At 41.0% G+C, this 26,536-nt stretch overlaps 2 protein-coding genes across 2 annotated transcripts in view; both read right to left on the reverse strand.

Annotated features, from left to right (window-relative positions):
• GDA (guanine deaminase) overlaps positions 1-3,144 on the reverse strand; it is a 90,443-nt gene extending 87,299 nt beyond the window's left edge. The window contains exon 1 of the mRNA XM_001488434.7: positions 2,447-3,144. Coding sequence (XP_001488484.3) covers positions 2,447-2,569 — 123 coding nt within the window. The 5' untranslated portion in view covers positions 2,570-3,144. The remainder of the gene's footprint in view (positions 1-2,446) is intronic.
• Positions 3,145-4,881: 1,737 nt separating this feature from the next.
• The window catches only part of C23H9orf85 (chromosome 23 C9orf85 homolog), a 225,471-nt gene continuing 203,816 nt past the window's right edge, over positions 4,882-26,536 (reverse strand). The window contains exon 5 of the mRNA XM_070248446.1: positions 4,882-5,445. The gene's annotated coding sequence lies outside the window, so the exon portion shown is untranslated. The remainder of the gene's footprint in view (positions 5,446-26,536) is intronic.

Consider the following 26,536-nt stretch of genomic DNA (forward strand, 5'->3'; position numbering starts at 1 on the left):
ATAATTTAGTAATATTTGAGCACACAGTGTGTCAAGATTAATTAAATATCTGCAAATGAATTATACATGCTGCAATCTTTCTTTTAAAAAGCTACAGGCCACTTGAGTAGAAAAACTAACTGTGAATTCAAAATGCCCAATACTAAAACGATAACTAGAGAATTTTTTTAATTAGCCTAATTTTGAATGAGCTTTAATTAATTTATTAAAGGTACTTAATCATCCTAATTCTCTGGGCCTAAATGAAGTTATATGGAATGAGGGCTGAGGTCTAGAAGGAAGAGAGAGAAGGACAGAGGAAATCTCATCCTTCTCTCTGAGATGCTACCCCAGACCTGGGCTTGAAATGGAGAACTGAGCCCCAAGACCCCACACAACTGGTTCCATCATACAACCTATATTACTGCAGTTACCTAAAACGTAATCCACTCATAACATACATCCAAATCTCCTGGGGCCTCTGTTGGAATGCCACCTCCTGGGGCCTACTCCAGGCCGACGGATTCATTCTCTGAGGATGATGCCCAGGAACTGGCATTTTAAGTCCCCTTAGATGTTTCTGACTCATCCCAAAGTTTGAGAACAGCTTTAGGAGCTCAGTAAAAATGTAAAGATCACAATGATTCCTCGTATTTATGTATTTCACGGGGACATAATTTTCTGTTTATACCTTTGTAAGTCTTTAAATAAAAAAGATATTTATCCCAGAAACTCTAAGGGTGAGGGATTCCCACTTTCAAAATAGAGGAAATTGATTCATGACATATATATGACATGTCCTCTGTTTATACACAGTCAGGAATCAACTGCCCTGAACCTACGAGGAGAGCAATGATCAGTTACCAGTTCACTGACTAGGGAGCTTTGAGTGGTACATCTAAGCCACTTGATTAACGCACTTTTGTGTCCAATGCCTGGTTAATTTTGTCTTGCAGGGGAATGGCATTTTTCTAAATTTATAACCTCAGTTTGCTCCTTGTCAGGAATAGACGCCCTGACTCAAGCACCAATTGCATGTTTGGGACACTTTTTTATTCTTCTGTACAATCCCCAGAAAGGGAAGTTTTTTAGATAAATTACTTCCTTTCCTTACTCCTCTCTACTGGTTAGAGCCAGTCCTCAAACTCACCTCTCGCCTGCTACCCTATTAATTAACACTCTGGACGTGGGAAATTAACTTTAACAAAGAAAACTAAGACTTGAGCAGCTCCTTGTGATTAGGCAAACTCCTCTCATCTTTCCTCAGTTTAGTAGTTTCTGTTCCTCTGCTTCTAGGGATTTCCCAATCGCAAGGGTTCCCTGGAACTTGACAGTCAAGGACCCAAGCAAATGATTCATCGGTCTCAAGGTTTATTGGAGTCCTCCAGTCTAGGGCCGCTCTGAGAGTCTGATCACCTTGGAAACACAACAGCAGGCTCCCTGAAGATGCACAGAGACAATTTTTTTTTTAAGCACCATAAGAAAACACAGTTTAGTTATCCCCAAATGTAACAGTCAGGAATCGAAACTTGTCACTGACTCAGAAGCTTCTTTAGTAGGAATAGTATCTTCAAGCAGACAAGTCACAGACATGTACTTTTGCTAACCAAACTGATAGTTGAGGAAAAGCTAAAAAATATCCCATTGCCATCTTTATTTTTTCTTCTAGAAATGGAATGGCTTTCACTTATCAAATTGGCCAGGCTACTGCTGATACAGTTACCACGACTTTGTATGGAACAGTAAATATTAGACAACAAGTTACCCCCGTCATTTGTACAAATCCTGATTTTGGAAAAAGAAGTGTAGAAGATACATTCATAGAAGACATTTTGAACCTTAAAATGGAACTATTTGCTTTGATGCAAATGGCTATGGGTGTGCGTAGCAGAGGGATAATTTCTCTCAGACTATCCTTTCTAGTATCACAAGTTGTCTAGCCTGAATCATTAGTATACTGTTTCAGTTGAATGATCAGGCGAATGAAATCACTTCTTTATTCTACGCACTGAACGGGCTAAACAACACTGATCAAATGACCTCTCTTCTGTTAACTCTTTTGCAATAAATTCAATCAAATTTACAGAGCGCCTAGCCAGTGCCAGGTGCTGTGCCAGGAGCCAAAGATGAATTTAAGCAAGGTTCTGGTTTATTAATGATCTCTTAAGACTGGGGGTCGGAGGGGCAGGCACAGCCTCTTGCCCTTCCACTGCAGCCTGGACAGCTGTTGAACCAGTCGTGAGTGCGAGTATTCCATGGCTCCTGGCTTCTGGGAACACATTACTCCCAGATCAGCCCAGGAACCAGGTTCCCCTGTGGTTCCCTGAGAGCCGCCACTCAAGTTCAAGTCCGGAGCCGCGGCGCTTGCTCAGCGCTGAGCGAACTCCGGGCTTCGCAGCGCGCTGCGCCTTATTCTTTCCATCTGGCCGCCCGCCCGTCGGGGTGCGCCAGCCCCGCGCCCGCTTACTTTGCCACTGTCGCTCACGCCGAGGAGGTGATCCCGCAGCACCTCCATGGGGCAGGTCCAGGTGGAGTGGACGAACGTCCCTCGGAAGATGTGCGCCAGGGCTGGCATCCGGGCGGCACACATGGCAGCGGCGAAGCGCAGTGCAGGGTCCGAGGCCAAGGAGGGTGCACCGGACAAAGGCGCGGCTAGACTTCCTGCGACGCGGGTGGCTGCGGAGCGGGCCCGTACTGCCCCCGCTTTCCCGGACGGTTGCCTGCCGTGGTCGCCTTGCAGACCACGCCCAGGGGCTGGCACCCTAGCTCTTCGACGCCAATAGGATTTTTCTCCCTCGAGTTGGCTCCGCGCACCCGTGGGGTGTGGTCTTTGTCTCCTCCCCTGCGTTAGTTTTTGATATCTTAACTCTGAGTTTCCAAAATCACCGCTCACGTTGCGCTTCTTTTAACCTGGCTGAGTCACTCACCCAGAGGGCGGGAGATAAAGGAAGGAGCTGGGGGAGGCGATGGTTCCAGCCCTGTATCTTTAATTGGTCACCAAATTTGCTTTTGCTCTTTGCCCCCTTACCTCCTCCCCCTGTCTTTAGTCGGCACACCTAAAGTTGCGTCTGCCTGCTTTTTCTGTAAACTCTTAGGGCTATTGGTGGCTGAACCCTGGACCTCTTCACCCTGTAGCACCCACCCGGTCTGAACTGACACAAGTTCAGGAACCGGTGTAAAGTCAGACAGGGCTGCTTTCCGTACTGATCAGTTTCATTTTCACTTTCTATGGACTGCAGAATTTGTCCTAACCTGATGCTTTAGAAGCATGCCTTACAGAATTACTGGGGACCCCACTGCTGGAGGTCAATCTGGATTCCAACGTTCCTCTCTTCACCTTGAGGCCAGTGTTTTGCCCCTTGTGTCCATCCACAATTCCAATTCCAATTTTTCTCAGACCTAAAATAGATGAATCTCTTTGATTTACTTCCGGTTGTACAAGGGGAGAAAATTAAGTACTCAAGCCAAGTAGCTAGGAATGGCCCTGTGGTATGGCCTGGTGAAAAGAGTGCTGGATTAAGAACGGTACACAGGTGGGCCTCAGCATCCTTATCATTCTCATTTGTGAAAATGGAACTTGGATTGGATGGTTGCTAAGATTGTTTCTAGGTCAGCATCCCTTCCCTACACTACACCCACAAAATCCTTTACTAAGTTCCTCCAGGAAGACCAACTGGTTTCCACTCAGGGTCTTTGCACATGCTGTTCTGTCTGCCCCTTATGCCTCCTTTGGATGTCCACGTGGCCGGTTCTTGTCATCACTCGTTTGCCTCACATGTCAGCTCTTTGGAGTAACCTTCCCCCGCCACTAAGCTAGTAGCACACCCACCCTCCTCAGGCAGTTTCTATTCCGTTAATCCATCTTATTTCTGCCATGGCATTTATCATATCCATCCACATTTATTTCATGGTGGGGTTTTTTTTGTTTATTTCTGCTTCCCTTCCCCCAATACACACACACACACAGAAATGGAATGGAAACACCACAAGAACAGGGGTCTTACGCCTAGAACAGTGCCTGTTGTATTTTTTGAATAAATGAATGAATGGTTTTTCTAGGAGCAGAGCAATAACCTGAGATAAACACCTGTTTGAGCTCCTACTGGAAGGATAAGGGTTTTATTGCAGTGCATGAGCAGGCTTTCTCTGAATTGTTGTTTTTTTGACACAGAGCCAGCTTATATAAATGATTCACTCTCCTCTTAGTTCCTTCACCTCCCCCGCAGCAAGGTCTAGGGTGACCAGCTCATCCTGGTTTATAGGAAAGGTTCCTGATGTTAGAACTGAAAGTCTGGAGGTCCAGGAAACTCCTCAGTTCCAGCACGTGAGGTGGCTGACACCCTGCCAGGGACTCAGATTCGGAAGCCCTGAAGCTCAGAGCATTGAACGTGCCTCTTGGAGACGTTAGCCGTTTCTCCCTGTCACTTTCTCCTGATTCCACAGACCACACTCTTCCTTGTCCCAACGCTGAAAACGTCCTCTTGACCTGGGCTTGTGCACACACAGACTCAGAAAGAAAAATGAAGAAAATGTCTGGCTGTTAGTGCAAAAGACGAGTCAAGTAAATGTTTCTAAAAGATGTACTAGTTCCCTACAATAGATACAGCTAATATTTTTTTTCATGAAAGTCACCTAAATGTTCAACAATTGAGACTAGTTTAGTGAATTAGGATATATCTATGCTGTAGAATATCATGCAGTTATTAAAAACAATAAGGGAAATATGGATATGGGGCCATGTGGAAATTATGTATAATAAAATATCAAATTTTTCAAAATGGCATTTATATTCTGGTTAAAATCATGAAAAGCCTGTAGGCATATAGGCTAGAAGTGACAAGCTATACCAAACAATGGCTACAGTTCTGTTGAGGTAATGAAGTTGCTAGGGAATTTTGTTTTGATGTTTATTGATGTTGTTACATGTGGTTGATGGATTGAGTCATTGTTGTGTAGCTTTAATTAAAGCGAATCTTCTTAACCAGAAGGAATGGTGGTGCATCCGGGTAACAAGGGCTCAGCACTCCTCAGGTCACTGTTAGCTCTTCCACACAGTGCACAGTTCTGCTTCCATTCCCAGGCAACTTGTAGCCGCTTCTTGCAGGACCTGGTACCCTCTGCTCAGCCACATGTGGGAAATCTTGGCTTCCCGACTACTCTCATCCATTCTCTCCCCTCAAACTTGATGACTCCCTTAAATTGTGGGCCCTCCTGCAATTCTGACTGCCATCCTGGTATCCCAGGGAAATGCTCTCCAGGCTGCTGAGGTTTGGAGGAAGAAGGGAGAACAGAGCTCTTATATTCCTCTTTGAAACATAGCCCAAGCACATAGCAAGCCAGCTTCTGGTTAATACTGTTCTTCTGACCAGGGCAAAGTATGCAACAAATGGTACTTATTGTGCCTCCAAAGTCTCATGGAAATAGCAGTTCTGATTCTTCAGCTTTTTCTATAGCCCATGTTGAAATCTAGGTGATAATAGAAAAGAAAGAGCCTTAGAGACCACTGTTCAATGGCATTGCACTACTCTTCTCTAGTGTCACTATTCCCTGTCAGTCATGGCTCGTTTCAACCCTCACCAACTCAACTTCTCTGAAGAAAATCCAACACTGGTCTGCACTTTCAGTACCCTAACCTCACTTATCACTTCTTTGGAAGAAAAGAGACTCCTTTTGGTATGGATGCTTCCTAAAGCCCTGGCTGCTTCTTCAGCCTCTTCTCCCTCCAGTCTCTCACATACTGTGCATCTGCTCTGCTCACATGTCTGCCTGCGGTGCCCTTAGGCCACCTTACACCACATCTGCCTCATTTTACTAACACTCTCCCCTGGCTAAACCCTTCAGCTTAATTGCCCACTCCCACCACCGTCCAGGAAATCTTTACACTCCTCTCTCTTTCAGGTGTTAAGCGCTCCTCCTCTGAGTTTGTGGGGTGCTATAATTATTCTTTTACTAGTCTATCTCCCCCAGAAGATTGTGATCTCCTTAAGGACCATGTCTTCTTTCTTTCTTTCTCTGTATCCCCTTAACAGAGTGCCTGACCAATAGGAGATGCTCAATAGACTCATACGAACACTGAATTTTAAGAGATGGCTCTATTGTCTATATTTTAGCAATAAAAAATAAGAGGCTATAGTGCCTGTGTGCTAATGGTGAGCAATCCATTGGGACTAGAACCTACGAAAGAGCTTTATTTCATTTATTTAGTTTTCCAACATTGCATTATGAAAATTTTCAAACATACAGAAAAGTTGAAGAACTTTGTTTCTTAAGGTCACATTTCTCTCTACTTCAGACGGAGCCACGTGGTCTCAAAACTCCCCAATTACTGGGTGGGACCTGTATATTCTAAACCTTTCATTGCCTAAGGGAAAGACATGATCAGTCTTGGACGATCAGTTTCGACATTTTGGTCCCTCCCACTAAACAGAACTTGACTGTTTAAAAATGCTTTCTCTTCTACTATCTCATTTTGAGCCTCACCATGACCCTATAAAGTAGGCCCAGGGTAGATTTTAACCATTTCACAGATGGGGAACCTGGGGTTCAGGAGGGTGGGCTTGCCTGTCCAGTTAGTAGAGGATGGACCTGGGTGTTGACTCTAGTTGTTCTCACACGTTGTCTCATCACAGTGGATTGCAAAGAATGTCCACTCAATTTTGCCATGACTCACTTGGTCACTGCATTGTGGGTTGTCATCTACAACTTTCACATTGTACGTGATTTTCCAACCATGTCCACAGTGTGCCAGTGACACACAGATCTGCCCAGAAGTGAAACCCAAGTGGGTAATGGACGTTGAGGAGAAGGACAATCCAATCAGCATAGGTCAGTAAGAAGATCCAGTGAGAATACCATGGTTTCATGGGGTACAGAGAGCGAAGGACAAGGCAGGTTAAATGAGAAGTCACTTTCCTCTCCTATCCAGGAGAGAAGTTGTCATGACACAGTGAAATAAATGCCTGCCTATTTTATTTATTCTTTTCATGTAGCTAAATCTATCAGTTTCCATGGTGCCCCATGTTCACCATGGAAACTCTGACAAGCTCGTTATGCTTTAGAGAAAAAAAAGGCACACCAAAAATCTGAGATGGGATAAATGCATTCCTTTTAAAACTGTGTACTTCTGAGTGGGAAGCCTTGATGGAGGGCAAATCATAATGGTTTTGATTTTCCAGTTCTTAAGTGAGAATGCAGGTTTGCATGCCCATCAAAGAAGTACCCTTTGTCCCTCAAAATGACTTTATTGGAGTAGCAGTAGTTATGTCTGTGAGTATTTTACTTCTGGGTTTACTGACAATAGAGAGAGATGGCTCAATCCTCAGTTAGCGGATTTTTTGTGAGAATATAGTGCTAGTCCCTATATATTTTCTTGTTCTGTTTGTTCATTCAACCAATATTTATTGGAAATCTGTCATGATAGGTGGTATGCTAAGCACTGCGGATATGACAATGTATGAAACAGATACTGCCCTGCCCATATGCAATTTATGCTAATCTTCTTTCTCTCCATCACCAATAGGACTAGGAATTAATAGTTTTCATTGTGTTACCATAACATTTCCTTAGCATGATTGGTGAATAGTGTATTATCATATATACTTACATATCAAATTTTAAGCAATATGAATATAATAAAAGGCACTTAAGATTGAAGCTGAAGTGACTCATTGATAACAAGGCAGAGTTATGTGATTTCTTTAAACTGTTTTAAAGAAGTCTATTATTTTTAAGTGGCTACTTTATTACTTTTGTAAAATTGATATATGTTCATTTTAAAGATTAGAACACTAAAACTACACTCATATCTCACTATCCAGCTGTATCATCACCACTAGCACCCTTGAGTTATGGGGGTTTTTTTTGAGGAAGATTAGCTCTGAGCTAACATCTGCCACAAATCCTCGTCTTTTTGCTGAGGAAGGCTGGCCCTGAGCTAACATCCATGTCCATCTTCCTTTACTTTATATGTGGGATGCCTGCCACAGCATGGCTTGCCAAGTGGTGCATAGGTTCACACCCAGGATCTGAACCGGTGAAGCCCAGACTGCCAAAGTGGAACGTGCAAACTTAACTGCTGTGCCACCAGGTTGGCCTGAGTTTTTTTTTTCAAATGTTTCTTTTTATCTATTTATTTATTTATTTATTGGTGAGGAGAATTGGCCCTGAGCTAGCATCTGTTGCCAATCTTCCTCTTTCTTTTTTTTTTTTCCCCAAAGCCCCAGTACATAGTTGTATAGCTTAGTTGTAAGTCATTCCAGTTCTTCTATGTGGGATGCCACCACAGCATGGCTTGATGAGCTGTGTGTAGGTCTGTGCCCAGGATCTGAACCAGTGAACCCTGGGTTGCCGAAGAGGAGCGCACAAACTTAACCACTCAGCCACGTGGCTGGCCCCCACCCTTGAGGTTTTCTTCGACAAGCTCTAATATAGAAAAGACAAAAGATAATAGACAGCCTAGAGGTTTGTAGAAAGGAAAAGTAAGCTAGAGGAAAGCTACCTCTACATTGTAGAACAGCAATTAAATTGAGAGAGAGAAACATATTTTATCTGAATTTTAGTGAAAAAAAGGAAAACTTCAAAACAAGAAGATTGAGTTGCAACTTGAATTAGATTTTATTCCAGGCAGGTGCAGGAAGGCTTTTTCCCTGGCTTGAAAGTATGTGGCTTCAGTACCATGTACGTAGCTGTCTCCATCACCTACTCATACTGCTCATCCTTAGAATCATGTAGCACCTCAGCAGAGATTATCTTGTGCCACTTTCCCACTATGACAGCAAGTTCAAAGCAATTACTATTGACCTAGTGTTACTTTGTCTACATTTCTGTCCTAACATGGACTATAAAGATACCCTCCATTTAATATCAAGGGATAAGCACTAGATGGAATCAATATCTATAGGTTTCTATTCCAGATCAGTCCCTGACCAATGATGCCTTGGAAAAGTCATTCCCTCTCTTTGGTACTTAGTTTCTTCATCTGTAAGATGGGAGGTCATGTATTATCACTGGTTCCAAACTTCTTGACTCCCAAGGAGTCATTTTCTTATTTCTCCTGCTTAGACCTTAACTTTTAAAAGATTTTACCCATCAAAAAGACAAGATAGATACTTGATACAAGTTTTTGTTATTTCCCTATTTTTCATTAATTAAAGAGCAAATTAACTACCAATCAGAGCTTCTGATCAACATGAATTGTCTAGTATTCTCATGTTAAGTTAACATAATTCAAACCAAGAGCAGATCCAACATTTTATTTGCACATGCAATCTATTTCAAGTTAGACAAATTCTGTTAGGCTTTGTGAAATGTTAGAAATAGCTTAAGGAATACAGTTTTAAATTTGTTGAGTAATCCTCCTTAGTATCCTGGGACTCTGGGTTGATAAAAACCAAAGTAGGGTAGAGAATTATTAACATAATTTCACACGTTTTTGGAAACTGGTTGTCAGTTTTTGTGCCTTGAACTAGAAGAGTTTCTTTTACACATGTCCGACATGCCCCGTAGACAACCGAGACCCAGCAGATGAAATGAATCCTATTTAGGTGCTAATTCTTGAGACACAGAGAAGGGTTGGTTTTCCTCAAGGATATCAATGCGCAGCTCAAGTGGCCTGAAGTTGGGAAGACACTGGCCCCAGCTAACAATGTGATGGTTGATATACTAAGAGCTGTCGCATGCATGTAGAGCCCATGCTCCTGGAAGCCATGCCAACCTCGGGCTCTACCCTAGCAGAAAGCCAACTATTACCATCCTTAGAGAAGCTATGCGATTAGCACTCCTTGGGATAGGTGTACCTTTCATATGGAAATTAAAGACTAACTGAAACTCAAGTTAAATGACAAAATAATGATATTTTAAAGAAAAAAGTTCTGAGGGATTCTTATAGTATTATTTGAATATATAAAATTAAACTTATTTGGGAAACTATAAATGAATGTCAAAAATTCCTTCCTCTCTGAATATTTCCAAAGGGATGATTTTTAGTAATACGTATAAATGAAGGAACTTACCATTTATGAAAGACTCTTCCATGTGAAATGCAAAAGCCACTAGTTATATTTGTGACAAAAATAATAGGGGGGAAATCATCTAAGAGAAGCAATTTTTATTGTTGCTTTTGTAAGTTTGGCTTGAGTTTTCAGAATTCTTTGTGTAACGGCCCATAAAAAGGACTCAGTAAGTGTTAGATGAACTAATGTTACATTATATACACTCAAATCTCAATTCAGACTCACTCGTTTTTCCATTAAAATTGCAGTAGCGTACATAATACTATAATATGCTGTGAAGTGAAGAAAATGTAACTTGAGTTTGGGGCACATGGAAGTAGAGACTATAAATTGAAAGTGGCAGAAAACCAGCCCAAACTCCTTAAGCCAAAGGAGTCCCCCCTCCCTCCCTCCTTCACACAGACTACCTTCTCCAACATCTCTTTCCTCCTGGCTATGAGATGACAGCAATAGCTCTAGCCTTTAATACTCTCCCAAGTTCAAGTGAGGGAAAAACTGAGCAACCTCCCTCAAAAGCTCCAGGAAAAAAACAAAACAACTAACAAACTCATCACCTTATTTGCCCCAGTTAGACCAATACTCAGTCCTGAAGCAATCATTGTAGCAAGGCAATGGAATGTGTACCTTGACTTGAGTCATACGCTCCACCTCTCAAGGACAGAGGTGGTCCCCACCTCATAAAGCACAGGAGCTGAAAGTGGGGAAGGGGGTGGTTTTCCAGACAAACTGGAAAAGATAAAGCGTCCAAATGAAGGTGAATGGATGCTGGGTAGCAAAAACAACAGATGTTTATTAGGATGTGATGAGTACAGGTTTCTTCACTCAAAGTTATTGACTTATCTCAATGGAATAATAAATACAGACATAATTAGAAATATAACCGACATAAATATGGATGAAGTGTGATAGAATACATGATGTACGTGAAATAATTATATTGTAACATGCTTTCCTGTTTTCTCTCAACAAATTTTGTTTTGTCCCTACTGTAAGATAATGTGCTGCATGTTGTGCAGGATATAAAAGTAAGTATGACATCGTTCCTGTGCTCACACTAAGAATCAATCACAAACAGAAGGGATCTTTTTAAAAATAAAGTGCATAGTGGAACTACTTTTTAAATTTTGATTACAGACTACTCTCTCCTTAGAAGGACATGAATATAGATCTGGTCAGAGATTCAGCCACTATGACTTACAAGAAAGCTATTTAGCATTTTTGGTGCCATAAGGAATTTGCCTATTTGCCATATACTTACTTTATGTAAATGGTAGACATTTCCAGATATGGGACATTTTGATGGGGTTATTTCAATGGAGAGATATTATAATGGCCTGGAACATATGACATTACAATGTCCATTTGATCATTAATTTTCACGATCGTTACCTATCCCTTCTGCCATCCTGCTATTGGTAATGAAATCCAGTTAAGTTGCAGTTTGACCAAATACACCAAAATGCCTAGTTCAAATGAGCCACATCACAAAGCCATACTTTAATCATTTCTGTTGGTCAAACTTAATCTTAAGGTAAAGTGCTAGAAAGAGAGATGGCAGGCCATGCCTGGTTCATGGTATGTTAGGGTATGGCATCATGCTCATAAAAACAACATACAATGAAACTCATGGAAAGATGCAATGATATTAATGTTTCATAAGACCAAACAAAAACTTAGTACATAAGTTTTCTTCCTTCCCCAATCAGTTAGATATGGTTGATTTTGCTGTTGTTGTTATTTAATGTGCTGGGCAGGTTACCACTTCCTGCCCTTATCCAGTCTCCGACCCTCTCATCCATTTAGTCAGCAAGCATTTGTTGAGCACCCACTATATTCTAGACCTTCAGCTAGGCCCTGGGAATCAAAAGATTAAAATGATATGATTCTCGTCTTTAAGAAGCTCACAAGATAATGGTGGAAACAGACAGGAACATGGGTGAACTATGATAAGCTGTATACAGGTCTGTCTCTTCTCCCCTTGACCTCTGTGACCCCATCCACCCACCGGAGAGCTCTGCGCAGACTGGGTCTGTCTGCTTTACCACTGCAGCCACAGTGCTTAATGCAGCATCTGGCGTGTTATACTCAATAGATATTTGTTAGATCCATTAAGTGCAATGATAAAGATATGCGAGAGATATAAATATTTAAGAAACTTCTTATTGATTCCTCAGAAGAGTAAATATGCACAGAGAGAAGTGAGTCAAGGGCAGTGATTCTCCACCAAAGGTAGTCTGTTTCCTAGAGAACATTTGGCAGCATCTGGAGACATTTTTGATTGTCATAACTTGGGGGTGCTGCTAGCATCTAATGGGTAGAGGCCAGAGATGCTGCTAAACATCCTATAATTCACAAGATAGCCACCACAACAAAGAATTATCCAGTCCAAAATGTCACTAGTTCTGAGGTTGAAAAATCTTTGTCTAGAGTAAGATCCTCAGCCACAGGATCTTAAATGTCCAGTGATCTTTGAACTACTAGAAGCAACATGGTGTCTTAGACAATGATGGAGTTGAAACAGATCTCAAAGTTCTAAAGCATCTTAAATTTGACTCCAATCCCCCAAAAAGTAAAATCGTTTCTTTTGGATAAATTTTGGAAGGTGGCTATAATTGTTTTTCATGGGTAGAGAGCTCACTTCTTTGAGCAATGGCCATTTCCTTTATTAGTTTTAATGTTCATATTGTATGTTATATTGAGCTGAAAGATGTATTTCAAAATGTCACGCAATTTGCCCTAGTTCAACTTTCTTGAGTAAGAAAGAGGAAATCAGTACTCTCTCCCACATGTCAGTCCTCCAGGTTTTGAAAGTGGTGGTGATTGTCCTAAGTTTTTTTTCCCCCACCATATTCATCATCCCACTATTCTTCTAGGCAATTAAGAGGAATGGTAAAGAGTATATTCAAAAACATTGGATGTGAGCAACTAGTGGAACATGAGATGTCTCTAGATGATTCAGAAGATGATTTCAGCTGTCTCACAGACAGTACATTAAACAACATTGAATTACACATAATTATAGTGGGAAAATTACTTCCATTTGAATTCTTCAGTCCTTCTTAAGTCAAGGACACCTTCTTAGTTTGGTACTAAAAGGTTTACTAACCTTGCTAATTTCCCTTTTTAACAAAGAGAGAAGAGACCTCAGAGTTAGAACTTTCTGCAGGCAACAGTATCTAGCTAGACTCCAGCAACATTATTTTGTTTACAATGTATTTATGTTTATGGTTTCTTTGTGTTTATGAGAAAGGGTGCTGTTTTCCCTTTTATAGGTGTAGCACAGTTTGTTTCTCGTTTATGGTTTTGTTTACAGTTTTCTAGTTAAATAATTGAGCTTAAGTTTTAAAAAGTGAGATTTAAAGAAAAACTAATTACAATGCAGATTCACAGATTGGACAAAATCAATATAGGTACCACGTGTAACTTCTGAAGTTGGAGAAATAATGGCAAACCATGGTCATGGAAACAAACGGATGGGTAGCCAGATCTTGATTCCATCACTTATTTATTATGTGATCTTAGGTGAGTTATTTAGCCCTTTAAACCTCAGTTGTCTCATATTAAAAATGGGAATGTAATAATATCTATTTCCTTGAATTGTTGTATTAATTGGGGCTACACATGTATGCATATCTAGCAAATAGTAGATGCCTAATAATCTTAACTCACTTCTCTTCTACTCTTACCTACCTCTGTTCATTCCCGCCCCCAGGTAGCTCCCTTTTGTGGTTAGTGCCCTCTGGGAGACTGATGTCATGATGTGGACATGAGCTTTTGAGTTATCTCAGTCTGAGATCAAATCTGGGCTTCCCTGCAAACAACTTATTAACCCCTCTGAGCTTCAGTTGCTGCAACTTTCTTTAAAAATACTTCACAGGGATGGTGTGAGATTTGGATGATACCCAGCGCATAACCTGGTACATGGTAGGTTCTCAGTAATTGTCTCTGTTGCCTCTCACTGCTGAGTCAATATTTCATTTAAAGGAAGACACTGTAGCAATATTTTTGAAACATACAACTGATGCTGAATACATTGAAATGTCTTCCTTAATCTGAACGGGATGCTTCTATTCATGCAGCCTAAGGTTACACCTGCTCCGTTAGCATCCGTATCATGTTATTTAGACAAATTGTACTTTTCAATCTTTTCTAGCCTGACTGTTAATAGTATCTATCCTATACAAATGTAATTGACTTTCTGAACCTAAATCCAAGGCTTTACATTATCATAAATGATGATCACCTTCTTAGTTTTTAATCTAATGTCTCAGTTATTTCTCAAAGTCTAATGCCATTCACAGAATTATTGTGTGCCAAATAAATTAATGAGCTAAGGCATTGTTAAGGGAGATGAGGATGTCAGGGGCAAAGACGTAGTCCAATGGCTCACCTCTAGACCCTCACTCTAACTTGACCTTGACTATTATCAAATACATTTTGATGTGGGGGCTCAATCTGCTCTGAATTCTACATATTACACTGTAATTTACATGACAGTTCTACAACTCTCCTCAAAGATTTTATGAAATAGTCTGATGCCTTGCCCAGGTCAAGATACGCCACACATTCTATCATTTTCATTGCTTAAAAATGAAATATTTTCTCCTCAAATGGCAAAAATGTATTATTTGTATGAAAAACTTAGAGTAATCATCCATTTCAGTCTTGTGAGCCTCTCAATAACAGCTTTCCTAATGCTCATCCAAACATTAAATGGGGCTTGATGAGGACAGGGATGCTGCTGTATCCATCCTTCCATCCCCAGGACACAGCACACCTTCCTCAGAGTAGATGCCCCTGGGTGGAGATAAGAGCAAAATGATGAAGGGCCTGGGCCTCGAAATCAGACAAAGCTGGATCTGAATCCTGGACCTACCACTTATGACTGTGCAATCTTGTGCATGTGGCTTCGGCTTAAATCTCACTTCCTCAAAATAGAAATACAAATACCCACTCTCAGTTTCACTATTAGAAATAAGTGAAATAATATACATATAATTCTCAGGACAGTAGTTGGAATATAGGAGGTACTCAAATATTATTGCTAGTTTTATTATTTGATCATGTGATTAGTTTTATTAATTGCAATTTAAAACTCAAAGAAAAAAATAGGCCATGATGTCCAGGGCCATACCTTAACTCTTTCCTGGGTAAAAATATATTTATTCAGAAGAGAATGTAAAAATGGGTCAGTCTTGCCAGTGAAAATCTAATTGTGGATACTGGTGTGCAAAAAACCAAAATGGAGCAGAAACTCTGTATTTAGCTGGCATTGTCTTCCCTAAACTGTAGAATCTTGTGGCTCCAGAGAAGTATCACTCAGTAGGGAAGTAATCAACAAGAAACCTGAGTTATTGCATGTCATAGACCCATGTGATCTGGACCAACCACCTTCTTTGCTAGAACCACAGTTCCCCCAAGGGAGTCTGGTCGACTGGGATGTCCTCAGCTCTATAATAGCAGCACCAGGATTGACACCAGGCAAAACTGTCAAGGGGAAACTCCTCTACTTCTTGTCATGTCTCACTAACATTAATTCAGTTCTATGTACTCTTTTGTACCCAACTTCTTTCCCAATAGATTCTGAGGCAGGATTTATGCATGTTTACAAACCCATAACAACAGTCAAGTACCTGCCTAGAGCACAGTACGGTTTATGGAGCATCTTCAGAAATATGAATTTGGGCCTCACAATCAGCCAGGGAGGTAGACAGGGCAGGCATAGCACTTTGCATTTTACAGATGAAGAAATTGAGATAGAGGAACATTAAATGCCATAGCCAAGATTGCAGCACTGGTTCTCTAAGATGCCCAGCTCTTTGCAAATTAGGTCATGGCTCTTTCCATCACTCTAGTTAGTCTCTTAGTTGAGCAAACTATTTCAGCTGAAAACTGGTGTTTATCCCTATTTACAAAGCCCCTTCCTTTTTTTCTCCACTTATTCTGTTTTTTGTGGTCTTCCTTATCCCACTTACAACAATGGTTTCCACTCTTTGACAGGGAATAAAGAGAGACTCTGATAGGTTCTTATGCAATAAATGAGAAACGCAGGGAGAGTTCAATGTGTAACCCAAAGGAACAGAAGGCTAAACATGGACAGAAACTTGATGATCACACGCTCATCCCTGTGATAGCTGAGATTCCAGAAGAATGGGATGGGGGATTGGCTTCAGTCCTCACAGCAGGCTCCCCTGGCTTACATCTTGAACCTTGTCCTAAAGCAGCACTGCGTTATACAGAGTGACTGTTTTGGACCCCATTCATAGAGTTATGGCCATGTTTTATTATAGTAGAATTTCTAGTGTGTTTGGAAGAATATTACTAGGAAGCCAGTTAGTATAAGAAGAAATGGGAGAGCTCTCTTAATTCTCCTTAAATTGTAACCAGAGTGAACGTCTGTTCTGACTATGGGAAATCAGGATGATGGAAGCCCAAGGAGTTTAAAAACAAATGACCAGGAAATAATTTCCACGTGGGCTAAGGTCACTTGGCTAATCTAAAAGCAAGTATTCACAGCTTGACATTCCTGAAGAACAATGTTCATATATGTAAGGGATAAGCTATACACATTGCTGATTTTTAAAATAGAAAAGAATTTGTGAAAAATAACTGATATGCTGGAACCTGCAAATCACTAGAAAACATAGATTGAAACCAGAAAAAAGAAAGCTCAGAAATTGCTTCCTAAGCAAAAATTATTTCTTGTTATTAAGAAAGAATGGTTCTCCCCAAATTGATTATCACGCAGGGTGCACCCAGCTGCCTCCTTTTCTTTCTCTATTACATTTTGTCCTTGGAAATGATTAGCACCATCTCATGTTCAGGTACAAATATCCAGGCAGGGCCACCCTGTATAATGGGGTCTTGTAAGCCAGAGCCACAAATATGGACCATTAGGTCAGATACAGGGACATTGTTCTGCTTGGGGATGGGGTGGTGGGAGGTGAGGGGACTCCAGGAACCGTAACTACTTGAGTCCAGCTGAACCATCAATGGCCTGAGAGTCTCTTGGTGTGTCTGGGCTACTGGTTCCCTATGGGACATTCTTGGAGTACTATTCTTGACACCAAATCTGCATCCTCTTGATTGATTTGGAGATCTTCAGAATGATACAGCAATAATAAAAATAGACATGTCATTTGCTATCAAATTGGGCAAGAGAGAAGAGGTGCTAAACATGTTGTTTCCTTTCTCCATTGTGCAGTGCTGTCTGTCACAGCAATTCCATCATTTCTACCTCACTTAATATGGGTCATTGCTTTTGTCATGCTTCTAGGAGCCATCCTGCAACCTGCTAATGGGTCCTGTCTCGGGTCCTTGTTGCAGTATTATTACCTCCTGTATTGTGGGAGAGTGTTCTCATATTGGTAAACTTTTATGTATCCAAATTTATCTTCCACCTATGCTGGTTGGGCACCCTCATGCATAGTCTTGTGCATAGTCTCCTGGTTGGTTGTTCTTGAAATTGGACTAGAGGAGATATAGTTCTTTCCCTCCCTTAGCAGTCCCAGCAGGTCCTTGGCAGAGTTATTTTGTGACATAACCCGTTATTGACCTGGTGGTTGAGAAGGAAGATGGGAGAGATCTTGAAGAGAGTATAATGTCTTGCAAAGGAGAGGCCTTTGCATTAAATGCAAGCATGGCGTGTGTGTGCGTGTGTGTGTGTGTGTGGTGTGTGTGTGCATGTATAGCCCTTACTAAAAAGGAGGAGTGTGCCATTTGTGCAGGCTCAGAAGGTTCAAGGTAATCTAGAGATTCAAGACTCTTGGAGGGGCGTGTTCCACCTACCAGCAACAGCATCCTCACTGGCAGCCAGGGGATGATGATCATCTCCAAAATCTCATCTTAGTATCTGTACTCGTGGTCCAACCGTGGTACCCATTGTCATGGGTTGTGATGCAGAACCCAAGAAGGAACTTAGGGAGTGCTCTTGGGATCGATACCTGTGTTAAGAAGCAGGATTGGGCACAGGAAAAGGATGAATTTCCATGACCCATGATCCAATTTCCCTGTTGGCTCCTCAGACAGATCTAAATTGGGGGTTAAGGGTCTTTATACCTCCCTGAGCAATAAGTCATTTGATGAGGGCTGCCCCAGAGAAGAGTCATGACCTAAGGTGAAGTTTTCTTCCAACACAGCAGAAGGCTGACAGCTACATGCTATCTATTGACAACAGGGGAAGTAAATCCTCATTCTGAAGAGGGATCAGGTTGTCACATCACAGCATCCACCAAACACACAGCATCTCAGTTAATCATTATAAAAACATGTTGTGGCTTTTATAATTGTTGCCATGATATTCATAAGGAAATTGAAGCACAGAATGTTTAAATAGCAATTATCTCAAGAACGCACAGTTTTGGAAGTCATACCAACTCTAAAACAACTACTTAATTCTGCTGTTATAACATGAAAGCAGCCGTAGATGATAGTGGAACAAGTGGCCATGGCTGCAATCCGATAAAACTTTATTTATAAAAACATGTGGTGGGCTGGATTTGGTTCATAGGCCACGGTTTTGTGACCCTTGGTTTAGAGGGTGCAACTAGAGCTCGGCTTTGAAAGACGAATAAGCTTTTCTTTTGAGTAATAAGGGAAGGGCTTTGCAGCAAAGCGAAAATGCATGGCATGATCAGGAGTGGCAAGTAGGTAGCAAAGCTACAGCACAGGGCTCATGGAGCAGGGGTGGGGTGGGATGGGGTTACAGCTGAAGGCCGTCATTATAAGAAGGGATGGGAGGTGAGGAGAATGCAGATGAAAAAAATGGAAACCTCTCGGGGCTGGCCCCGTGGCCGAGTGGTTGGGTTCGCGCGCTCCGCTGCAGGCGGCCCAGTGTTTAGTTGGTTCGAGTCCTGGGCGCGGACATGGCGCTGCTCATCTGACCACGCTGGGGCGGCGTCCCGCATGCCACAGCTGGAAGAACCCACAACGAAGAATACACTACTATGTACCGGGGGGCGTTGGGGAGAAAAAGGAAGAAAAAAAAAAAAAAAAGGAAGCCTCTGAGTGTTTGCCCAGGCACCTTTATCTGTCTGGAACATTTCCCCCGCATCCTTTGCCTAATTAAACTCAACTGACGCTTCACAACACAGCTCAGGCAAGAATCACGTTCATAACAAAGCCTTCATGGACCCTTTCCCCAGCTTCAGGCTGGATAGGTGCCTGCCTTGTTATTCCCAAACCCCTTAGGAACCTCCATCATATAAAAACACACTAAATGGTCTGCTTGCATATATGTCTGTCTCACTATACCCGTGGTTTTTAACTTGAGCTGTACATTTGGAAGTGGATCTTGGGTATCAATATAGTGCAAAAGCTCTCCCATGATTCTAAACTGCAGCCAGGTTTGAGAATCACTACACTATACTGTGAGCTCCTCCAGGGCAAATATCTCCTCCAACTTGTCTTTTATCTCTAGCAATGGGAACGTAATAGATTCTCAATACATCATGATGAATTGGGAATGAATGGAAGCTCAAGAATGCTGCGATGAAGAGTTTAGACTCAATGTGTACAGACAATTTTAGAAAAATTTTCAGCCAGGTAAGCCTGTTACTAGTAATAGCCTGTGTTACACGGTGGTAAGTTTGGATGACTCAACACCCTCCTTTTTTCTTTTTTTAAATTCATACTGTCCTATTCATTACTCAGTGCATAGATCATCTTCTCTGAAAAGCCTTCCTTGACCACTCCCAATAGAGTTCTGTTTTCCTATTTCCACGTTATCACCATGCCTTATACACCCTTGGATCATTGGGTATAACACGCAGTACTGTAATTGCTTAAGTGAAAATTTCCTCTGTTGGACTGTGGCTTCTTGAGGGTAGGGACATGTGCTATTTGTCTTTATGTCCTCTGAGTTAGGCCAGGCACCTATCTCAGGACACGTGCTCAATACTTATTGAATGAAATAAAATGAGATTGCTGCATTCTCATAACTTACCCATTAACCAGAATTCCCAGATCTCAGTGTCATCATCTTCCCATGGCTGTTTTACCCTCATGTATTTGATGAATGTTTTGTGTTTTACAAAGCTGATACAGTTGAAATAGTAGAACAAAAATCTACCAAAAAACCTGGCATGGGAGCTGGTGACCAGCTCTAGGGAAATTGCAGAAATGGAGATGTCTGCCACGGTGCTCTCTGCACCCTATGATCTTCCACTGGGGCTCCACCTAGGTCCACTTGTCCCTACTCATGTCTCATTCTCAAGAAAGCACTCCTGCCCCCTCTCCCACTCTCTCAAACCAAAGTTGCCTTTCCTTATTTGGTGCCTATCAACTGAGTGATAGGAGAAAAATAAGCTGTACTTAATTGCGCAAAAAACTTGGACTGAGAGTTAAGAAAAGCAAGTATAGCTCTTGCCTCAGCCTGTAACCAGTTGAGTGTCTTCAGCTCTGTAGGTCTCCACTACTCTTCAAGGAAAGTTCTTGATCGTCATTCTCTGTAAATCAGGCACCAGACCTCACCAAAATATTATTCATTTAAGTGCACTAAGTTATGCATATTAGGTAGATTTAAACCTCCTGGGAAGTAAACCCACACATTTATGGACAGCTAATATTCAACAAGGGAGCTAAGAGCATACGATGGAGAAAGGAGAGTCTCTTCAATAAATGGTGTTGGGAAAACTGGACAGCCACATGCAAAAGAATGAAAGTAGACCATTCCCTTACACCATGCACAAAAACCAACTCAAAATGGATTAAAGACTTGAATGTAAGACCCGAAACCATGAAACTTCTAGAAGAAAACATAGGCAGTACGCTCTTTGACATCGGTCTGAGCAACATATTTTCAAGTACCATGTCTCACCGGGAAAGGGAAACAAAAGAAAAAATGAACAAATGGGACTACATCAAACTAAAAAGCTTCTGCACAGCAAAGGAAACCATGAACAAAACAAAAAGACAATCTAACAATTGGGAGAAGATATTTGCAAACCATATATCAGATAAGGGGTTAATATCCAAAATACACAAAGAACTAATACAGCTCAACAACAAAAAAACCAACAATCCAATTAGAAAATGGGCAAAAGATCTGAACAGATATTTCTCCAAAGAAGATATACGGATGGCCAACAGGCATATGAAAAGATGCTCAACATCATTAGCTGTCAGGGAAATGCAAATCAAAACTACAATGAGGTATCACCTCACTCTGGTCAGAATGTCTATAATTAACAAGACAGGAAACAACAAATGTTGGAGAGGATGTGGAGAGAAGGGAACCCTTGTTCACTGCTGGTGGGAGTGCAAACTGGTGCAACCACTATGGAATGGAGTATCCTCAGAAAATTAAGGATAGATCTACCATATGATCCAGCTATTCAACTGCTGGGTATTTATCCAAAGAACTTGAAAACACAAAGGCATAAAGATACTTGCACCTCTGTGTTCATTGCAGCATTATACACAATAGCCAAGACTTGGAAGCAACCTAGTTGCCCATCAAGAGACAAATGGATAAGATGTGGTATTTATACACGATGGACTACTGCTCAGCCATAAGAAATGATGAAATCCGGCCATTTGTGACAACATGGATGGGCCTTGAAGGTATTATGCTGAGTGAAATAAGTCAGAGGGAGAAATTCAAATACCATATGATTTCACTCATAAGTAGAAGATAAAAACAACGACAAACAAACACATAGCAACAGCGATTGGATTGGTGGTTACCATAGGGAAGGGGGAAGGACGGAGGGCAAAAGGGGTAATTAAGCTCACATGTGAGGGGATGGACTATAATTAGTTTTTGGGTGGTGAACATGATGTAATCTACACAGAATTCGAAATACATCATGATGTACATCCGAAAAAAAAAAACCTCCTGGGAGAATCTGTTTTTTAAAACACTCTTATCTACCTCAATAAGCCATTAAATATTGAAAGATGTCTATATGGGATTTGCACCCACCACCCTGGCCACTCCTTTTTTGGCTTACTATAACCTACCACCTTTATTCTCTCATTTGATGAATAAAAGAAAACTACTTGGCATCTTATTTCAGAAAGATGATCACTTCCTAATGTGAATGCAGGATTAGAACAAGGGCATCCTATGTCTACGTGCTACAAGAGTTTGGTGTTTAACTGTCTTTCTCTTAGTGCCCGCTCAGCACAGCATTGGGGGAAGTGCCAGAGGCCAGGAGAAATATTTCCAGTGTCATCCAACAATTTCCAGCAGACACGAGTCATCTCCAGGTCAGGGAATTTCCAGGGAAGGAAATGCTCTGGCTCAAGAATTTGCCTTTCCCGTCTTGATGGCAGCAAAAGTCCTGATCCCAGGCTGATCTAACCCGGGGCCTTTAAATATTCAACTCATTCTGCCAACTCCTCTGCCCTGTTTTCATGCTAACCAAGCAACCCTCTGTTGACATTTGGCTTCTCATCTGGGTTTCACCAGCAGAGATTCTTTTTGGCAATTACACTTCTCATTGTCAGTTAAATATGCTAGCATTTTGGTTTTTACATGGAGTCTATTGTAAGGCAGGTAAGCATTAATCTGTCTCCCCATATCTGGGAAATTCTGGGCCTCTAGCAATATCTGGAGCTGTAAGACTGAAGGCCAGAATGGGATGAGAAAAATATACTGCAGCAGATGCCATGAGCCCTGTGTGGGTCCCAAGCAGAAATTTTTCTTCAGTGAATCCCTGACTTTATCCTATGTACCAACAAGTCCTAACTTGGTCTGGAAGCAGGGGGGTAGTGATTGATGCTATCTGAGGACGGTGGACACAGCAGAGGATGCCCAAGGACCTGGAGGTAGAGTGGAGAGGACAAGCTCAGTATGGCATGGCCAACATTCCAGGAGGAGGCAAGCAGTCAATGGAGACTCCAGTTGTGCCTAGCTTATTCTCTGGCTTACTCATGGAGAGCGGCTGCTGGCCTATTCTGTTGAAAGCTTGAATATGTTTTTAATCAAAAGAAAGCTAAAATTGGTGCAATTTTATTCCATCTCTCATTGACAGGCAAGGACATATTTCAGACGCTCTAAAAGGAACTCTAGTGAGAACCCCCCGACCTGAGAAGTGAATTTGTATTGCTTTGATTATGTTGTTATTCACTATTTTATTTTTATTACCATGTATTGCATTCTAAAAATAAGTTAGGTGCTAGGCAAACAACTGAATCAGGCTCAGGCCCTGCCTATATAAAGACGCTGGCCGCCAGCCTGTCTCACAGGACTCCTCTGAGGGTTTAGAGCTGGCTTGAAAACTGGTAAAGAATTCCTACAAGGAGTTGTCAAAATCCTAATCAAATAACTAGTCCGCTCTAGTTATGTCAACATTATATGTTTATTATATGATATTATATATATCTCAGCATTGGAAAGTGAATAGTAGCATCTATCGTCCATTGTTGTTGTGAACATAATGGATATAAAATGCCTAGCACATGACAAGTCCTCAAAAATGATAGTAGTTGTTTTTAAATTATTATCATTATTACTATTACAATCAGCAAAGACATTGCCAATGTAAAACAAATTTTTCATAAAAATGGCAATAAAGCCATGTAACATACTGCCACTCTACCACATTCTACCATTCCAGTATTTGAACCCCTTATTTTTAAGAGAACGTAGAATGGTGAATGAGCACATTCACCATTTTATATTCACTTAATTATAGAGATAGCTCTGTAAATACATCAAGGATAACATGGTGGTGATAGGCAGGTGCAGAAGCAGCCATACAACTCATCGACCTCACCTCTTCATTTCTATGCCAGTTACATTCATTTCCTTTCGAGGTGAAACTATTTTCCATTTATCAGAAGTCCCTTCTCTGTGGGGATATGGGAAACTAATAGCAAAAATCCAAGAAACCACTAAATGGGAAAATCTGGAAGTCTTTGGCTCAAGTGAAACCACCAAGCAAAATAGCTGACAGAATTGAGATAAGATTCAAAATCCTCTCTAATAATGGTTCACAGTCGCACGTAGATAAGAAAAAGAACAAACAGGCCAAAAGGAAAAGGTAAACAGATGCATAAAATCTCAATGGAGAAAACCATTTAACCTCTTTTGGTGGAATTGACTTCCTAGGTCATCAGTTGGTAGAAGACAGTAGGGTTTACAAGGCTCACTCTCGTACAACACTTCATTGATCCTCACAATGATGACGTAGGCAGATAACCGAGAGAGTGTCCGAGGACTAGCCTGAAAGGAAAGAACAGGCAAACCTGCACACACATTGTAGATTCTCCCAGGAAAGATTTACTTTCATATCTTTTTTTGCTGTTCGTCTCAGAAGAGATTTATTTTCTCATCAATTTAAAATAAAAAACTGGTTTTGACTCAACTGGGTTCAAATGCTTATTTTTTTAAAAAAAGGATATAATTTCCACTCCACTCCAAGTTAAGCAGTCCACTAAATAAAACAAGTGTCATGCAGTTTAAAAAAGATCAGGCCAAGTTAGACATAAATAAACAAAAATTTAGGATGCAACAGATTTCCTGATCATTTTGAATGCAGATGGCTGATTCGAATCATGAGGGTCACAGAGAATTTTTCATTCTGGAAAGTTTCCTGGGAATGACTTTGTATGCTCTCCTTGAATTGATGTGACTGTTGCAGGCTGGCAGTTTGCTCAAAGAGAGACCCAAACACTCTCAGAAAAGATCAGGCGTGTTGTAGGACAAATTTGAAATAGGGAGCAAAACACTAACCAGTTCTCCAACATCCCTTTACAATTCTTTGTAAACCTCATTCCTATCTTGTTCTAACTGGGCAAGCAGATGCGGACAGACTTAAGGTTGAGACACCATTTGCCTGTCACTACAGGTCGTAACCACTGTTCAACATCTGACAAGTTTGTTAGTCACCAATTTATTAGATAGCCCTGCATAGTGTCTGGAATATAGCAGATGCTCAAAAAATGTTTGTTGAATGCGTAGATGGATAAATTAATAGGTACTGAGGAGCCCAATAAAGGAAATACCTCTTTTTTCAGCCAAGTTTACAAAATTTAGCAAACCAGAGTCAGAATACTATAGAAGGCCCCTGTCTTTATTTAAAAACATTTCTGAACCTGCCCTTTACCGTCCTAATTCATAGAAAAATCATATCCATTATATATCTACAAGTTTCCTCTAAGTAACTGTTGAGGATCATGACTTTGGGTAGGATGGGGATAAAGTTAGAAGTTTCTAAGGTCTAGGAAACATGAGAATAGAGTCTGTTCACTCTTAGAAGACAGAGATTCAGAGCTAAGTGCTCTGAATCTAAGACATTACCCTACCCTGAAATATCACCCACGCTTTCACCCTAAGGAACCCTAATGTCTGTAACTCTATCATTGACCTGCTGCAAAATCTTCTTGTTGAATGTGTTGATAAACATTTATATCGCTGTATCACAAATTTATTCTTTTAGTATTCTGATAACAGTATGTCATATAATTGGTCTCCTTTGTAATTCTAAGTAGTTTACTTTATGCATATAAAAATATTATTTTAAGAAGGAGTCCTTAGCCTTCTCCAGGATGCCAAAAGGGTCCATGGAACAAAAACCATTAGAAACCACCGCTTGAAAGGCAAGACTCTAATTTGCATGCCTCATTTCCACTCTCATCCAATTGGCAGAACTTAGTCATGTGGTCACATCTCACTATAAAGGAAATTGATCAATGTAGTCTTTATCTAGGTCAATCATGAGTCCTTTGAGTTCTCTCTCTCAAATTATCCAGGATTCAAACATAAAGTATCAGACAGCCCTAAAAATAGTTTTCATTTGTTCTAAAGAAGGTGGTGACTATTTTATTATATTGGAGGTTAAAACCCTGCTCATCAGTGGTTTGCAAATAAGATTGATCATCAGAATCAGCTGAATGCTTTGAAATATACATACTCCGGGCTCCTATCCCCAGAGGTTTTGATTCAGTAAGTCTGGAGAGAAATCCACATGCATATATTTGAAGTATTCTGCTGTGGTTCTGATGATCACTGGATTTGAGAAACACAACTTTCGATTATTGTTTACTGAGTACTAATCTGCAGGAATCCAACAAGTCCCTCTTATGAATAATTTATACCCCTCCCTCACTTCTCTCTCTCTCTCTTTTATAGTTTTTGATCCATAATAAATAAGGTACTGAGATATTTAAAGAAAGAGCATGTCATCATTTTCTCACTTGATGGAGTGGCAGGTGGCCTGCATAATGATTATGAAAAATAACTCACAATAATATAGTAGTGTCTTTATTTGTATTAGACCTTTTCTTCTCAAAAAGAGAAAAATTATACATGCGTGTGTGTTTGTGCGTGTGCTTAGTAAGTGCAGGTGAGGTGAAGAAATGGACACCCAGAGAGATACATGCCCAGTGGTCCATGGTGCTAGGTGTTGGAACCAGAATTCAAACCCAGTGGTTTGAATCCAGATAGGATGCTGTCAATATCTCACTATTCTGCTCCTGCGCCTATGGAACATGTAAAGTCAGATACAAAATAGGCAGCAGACATTCAGGTCTGAAGGTCAGGATAGAGACCTGGGCTCTAGATAGAAATGTGAGATTTATCAGCAAACGGAAGTAAAGCC

This window comes from Equus caballus, chromosome 23, assembly GCF_041296265.1.
Source record: "Equus caballus isolate H_3958 breed thoroughbred chromosome 23, TB-T2T, whole genome shotgun sequence".
In the NCBI taxonomy this organism is placed as follows: domain Eukaryota; kingdom Metazoa; phylum Chordata; class Mammalia; order Perissodactyla; family Equidae; genus Equus; species Equus caballus.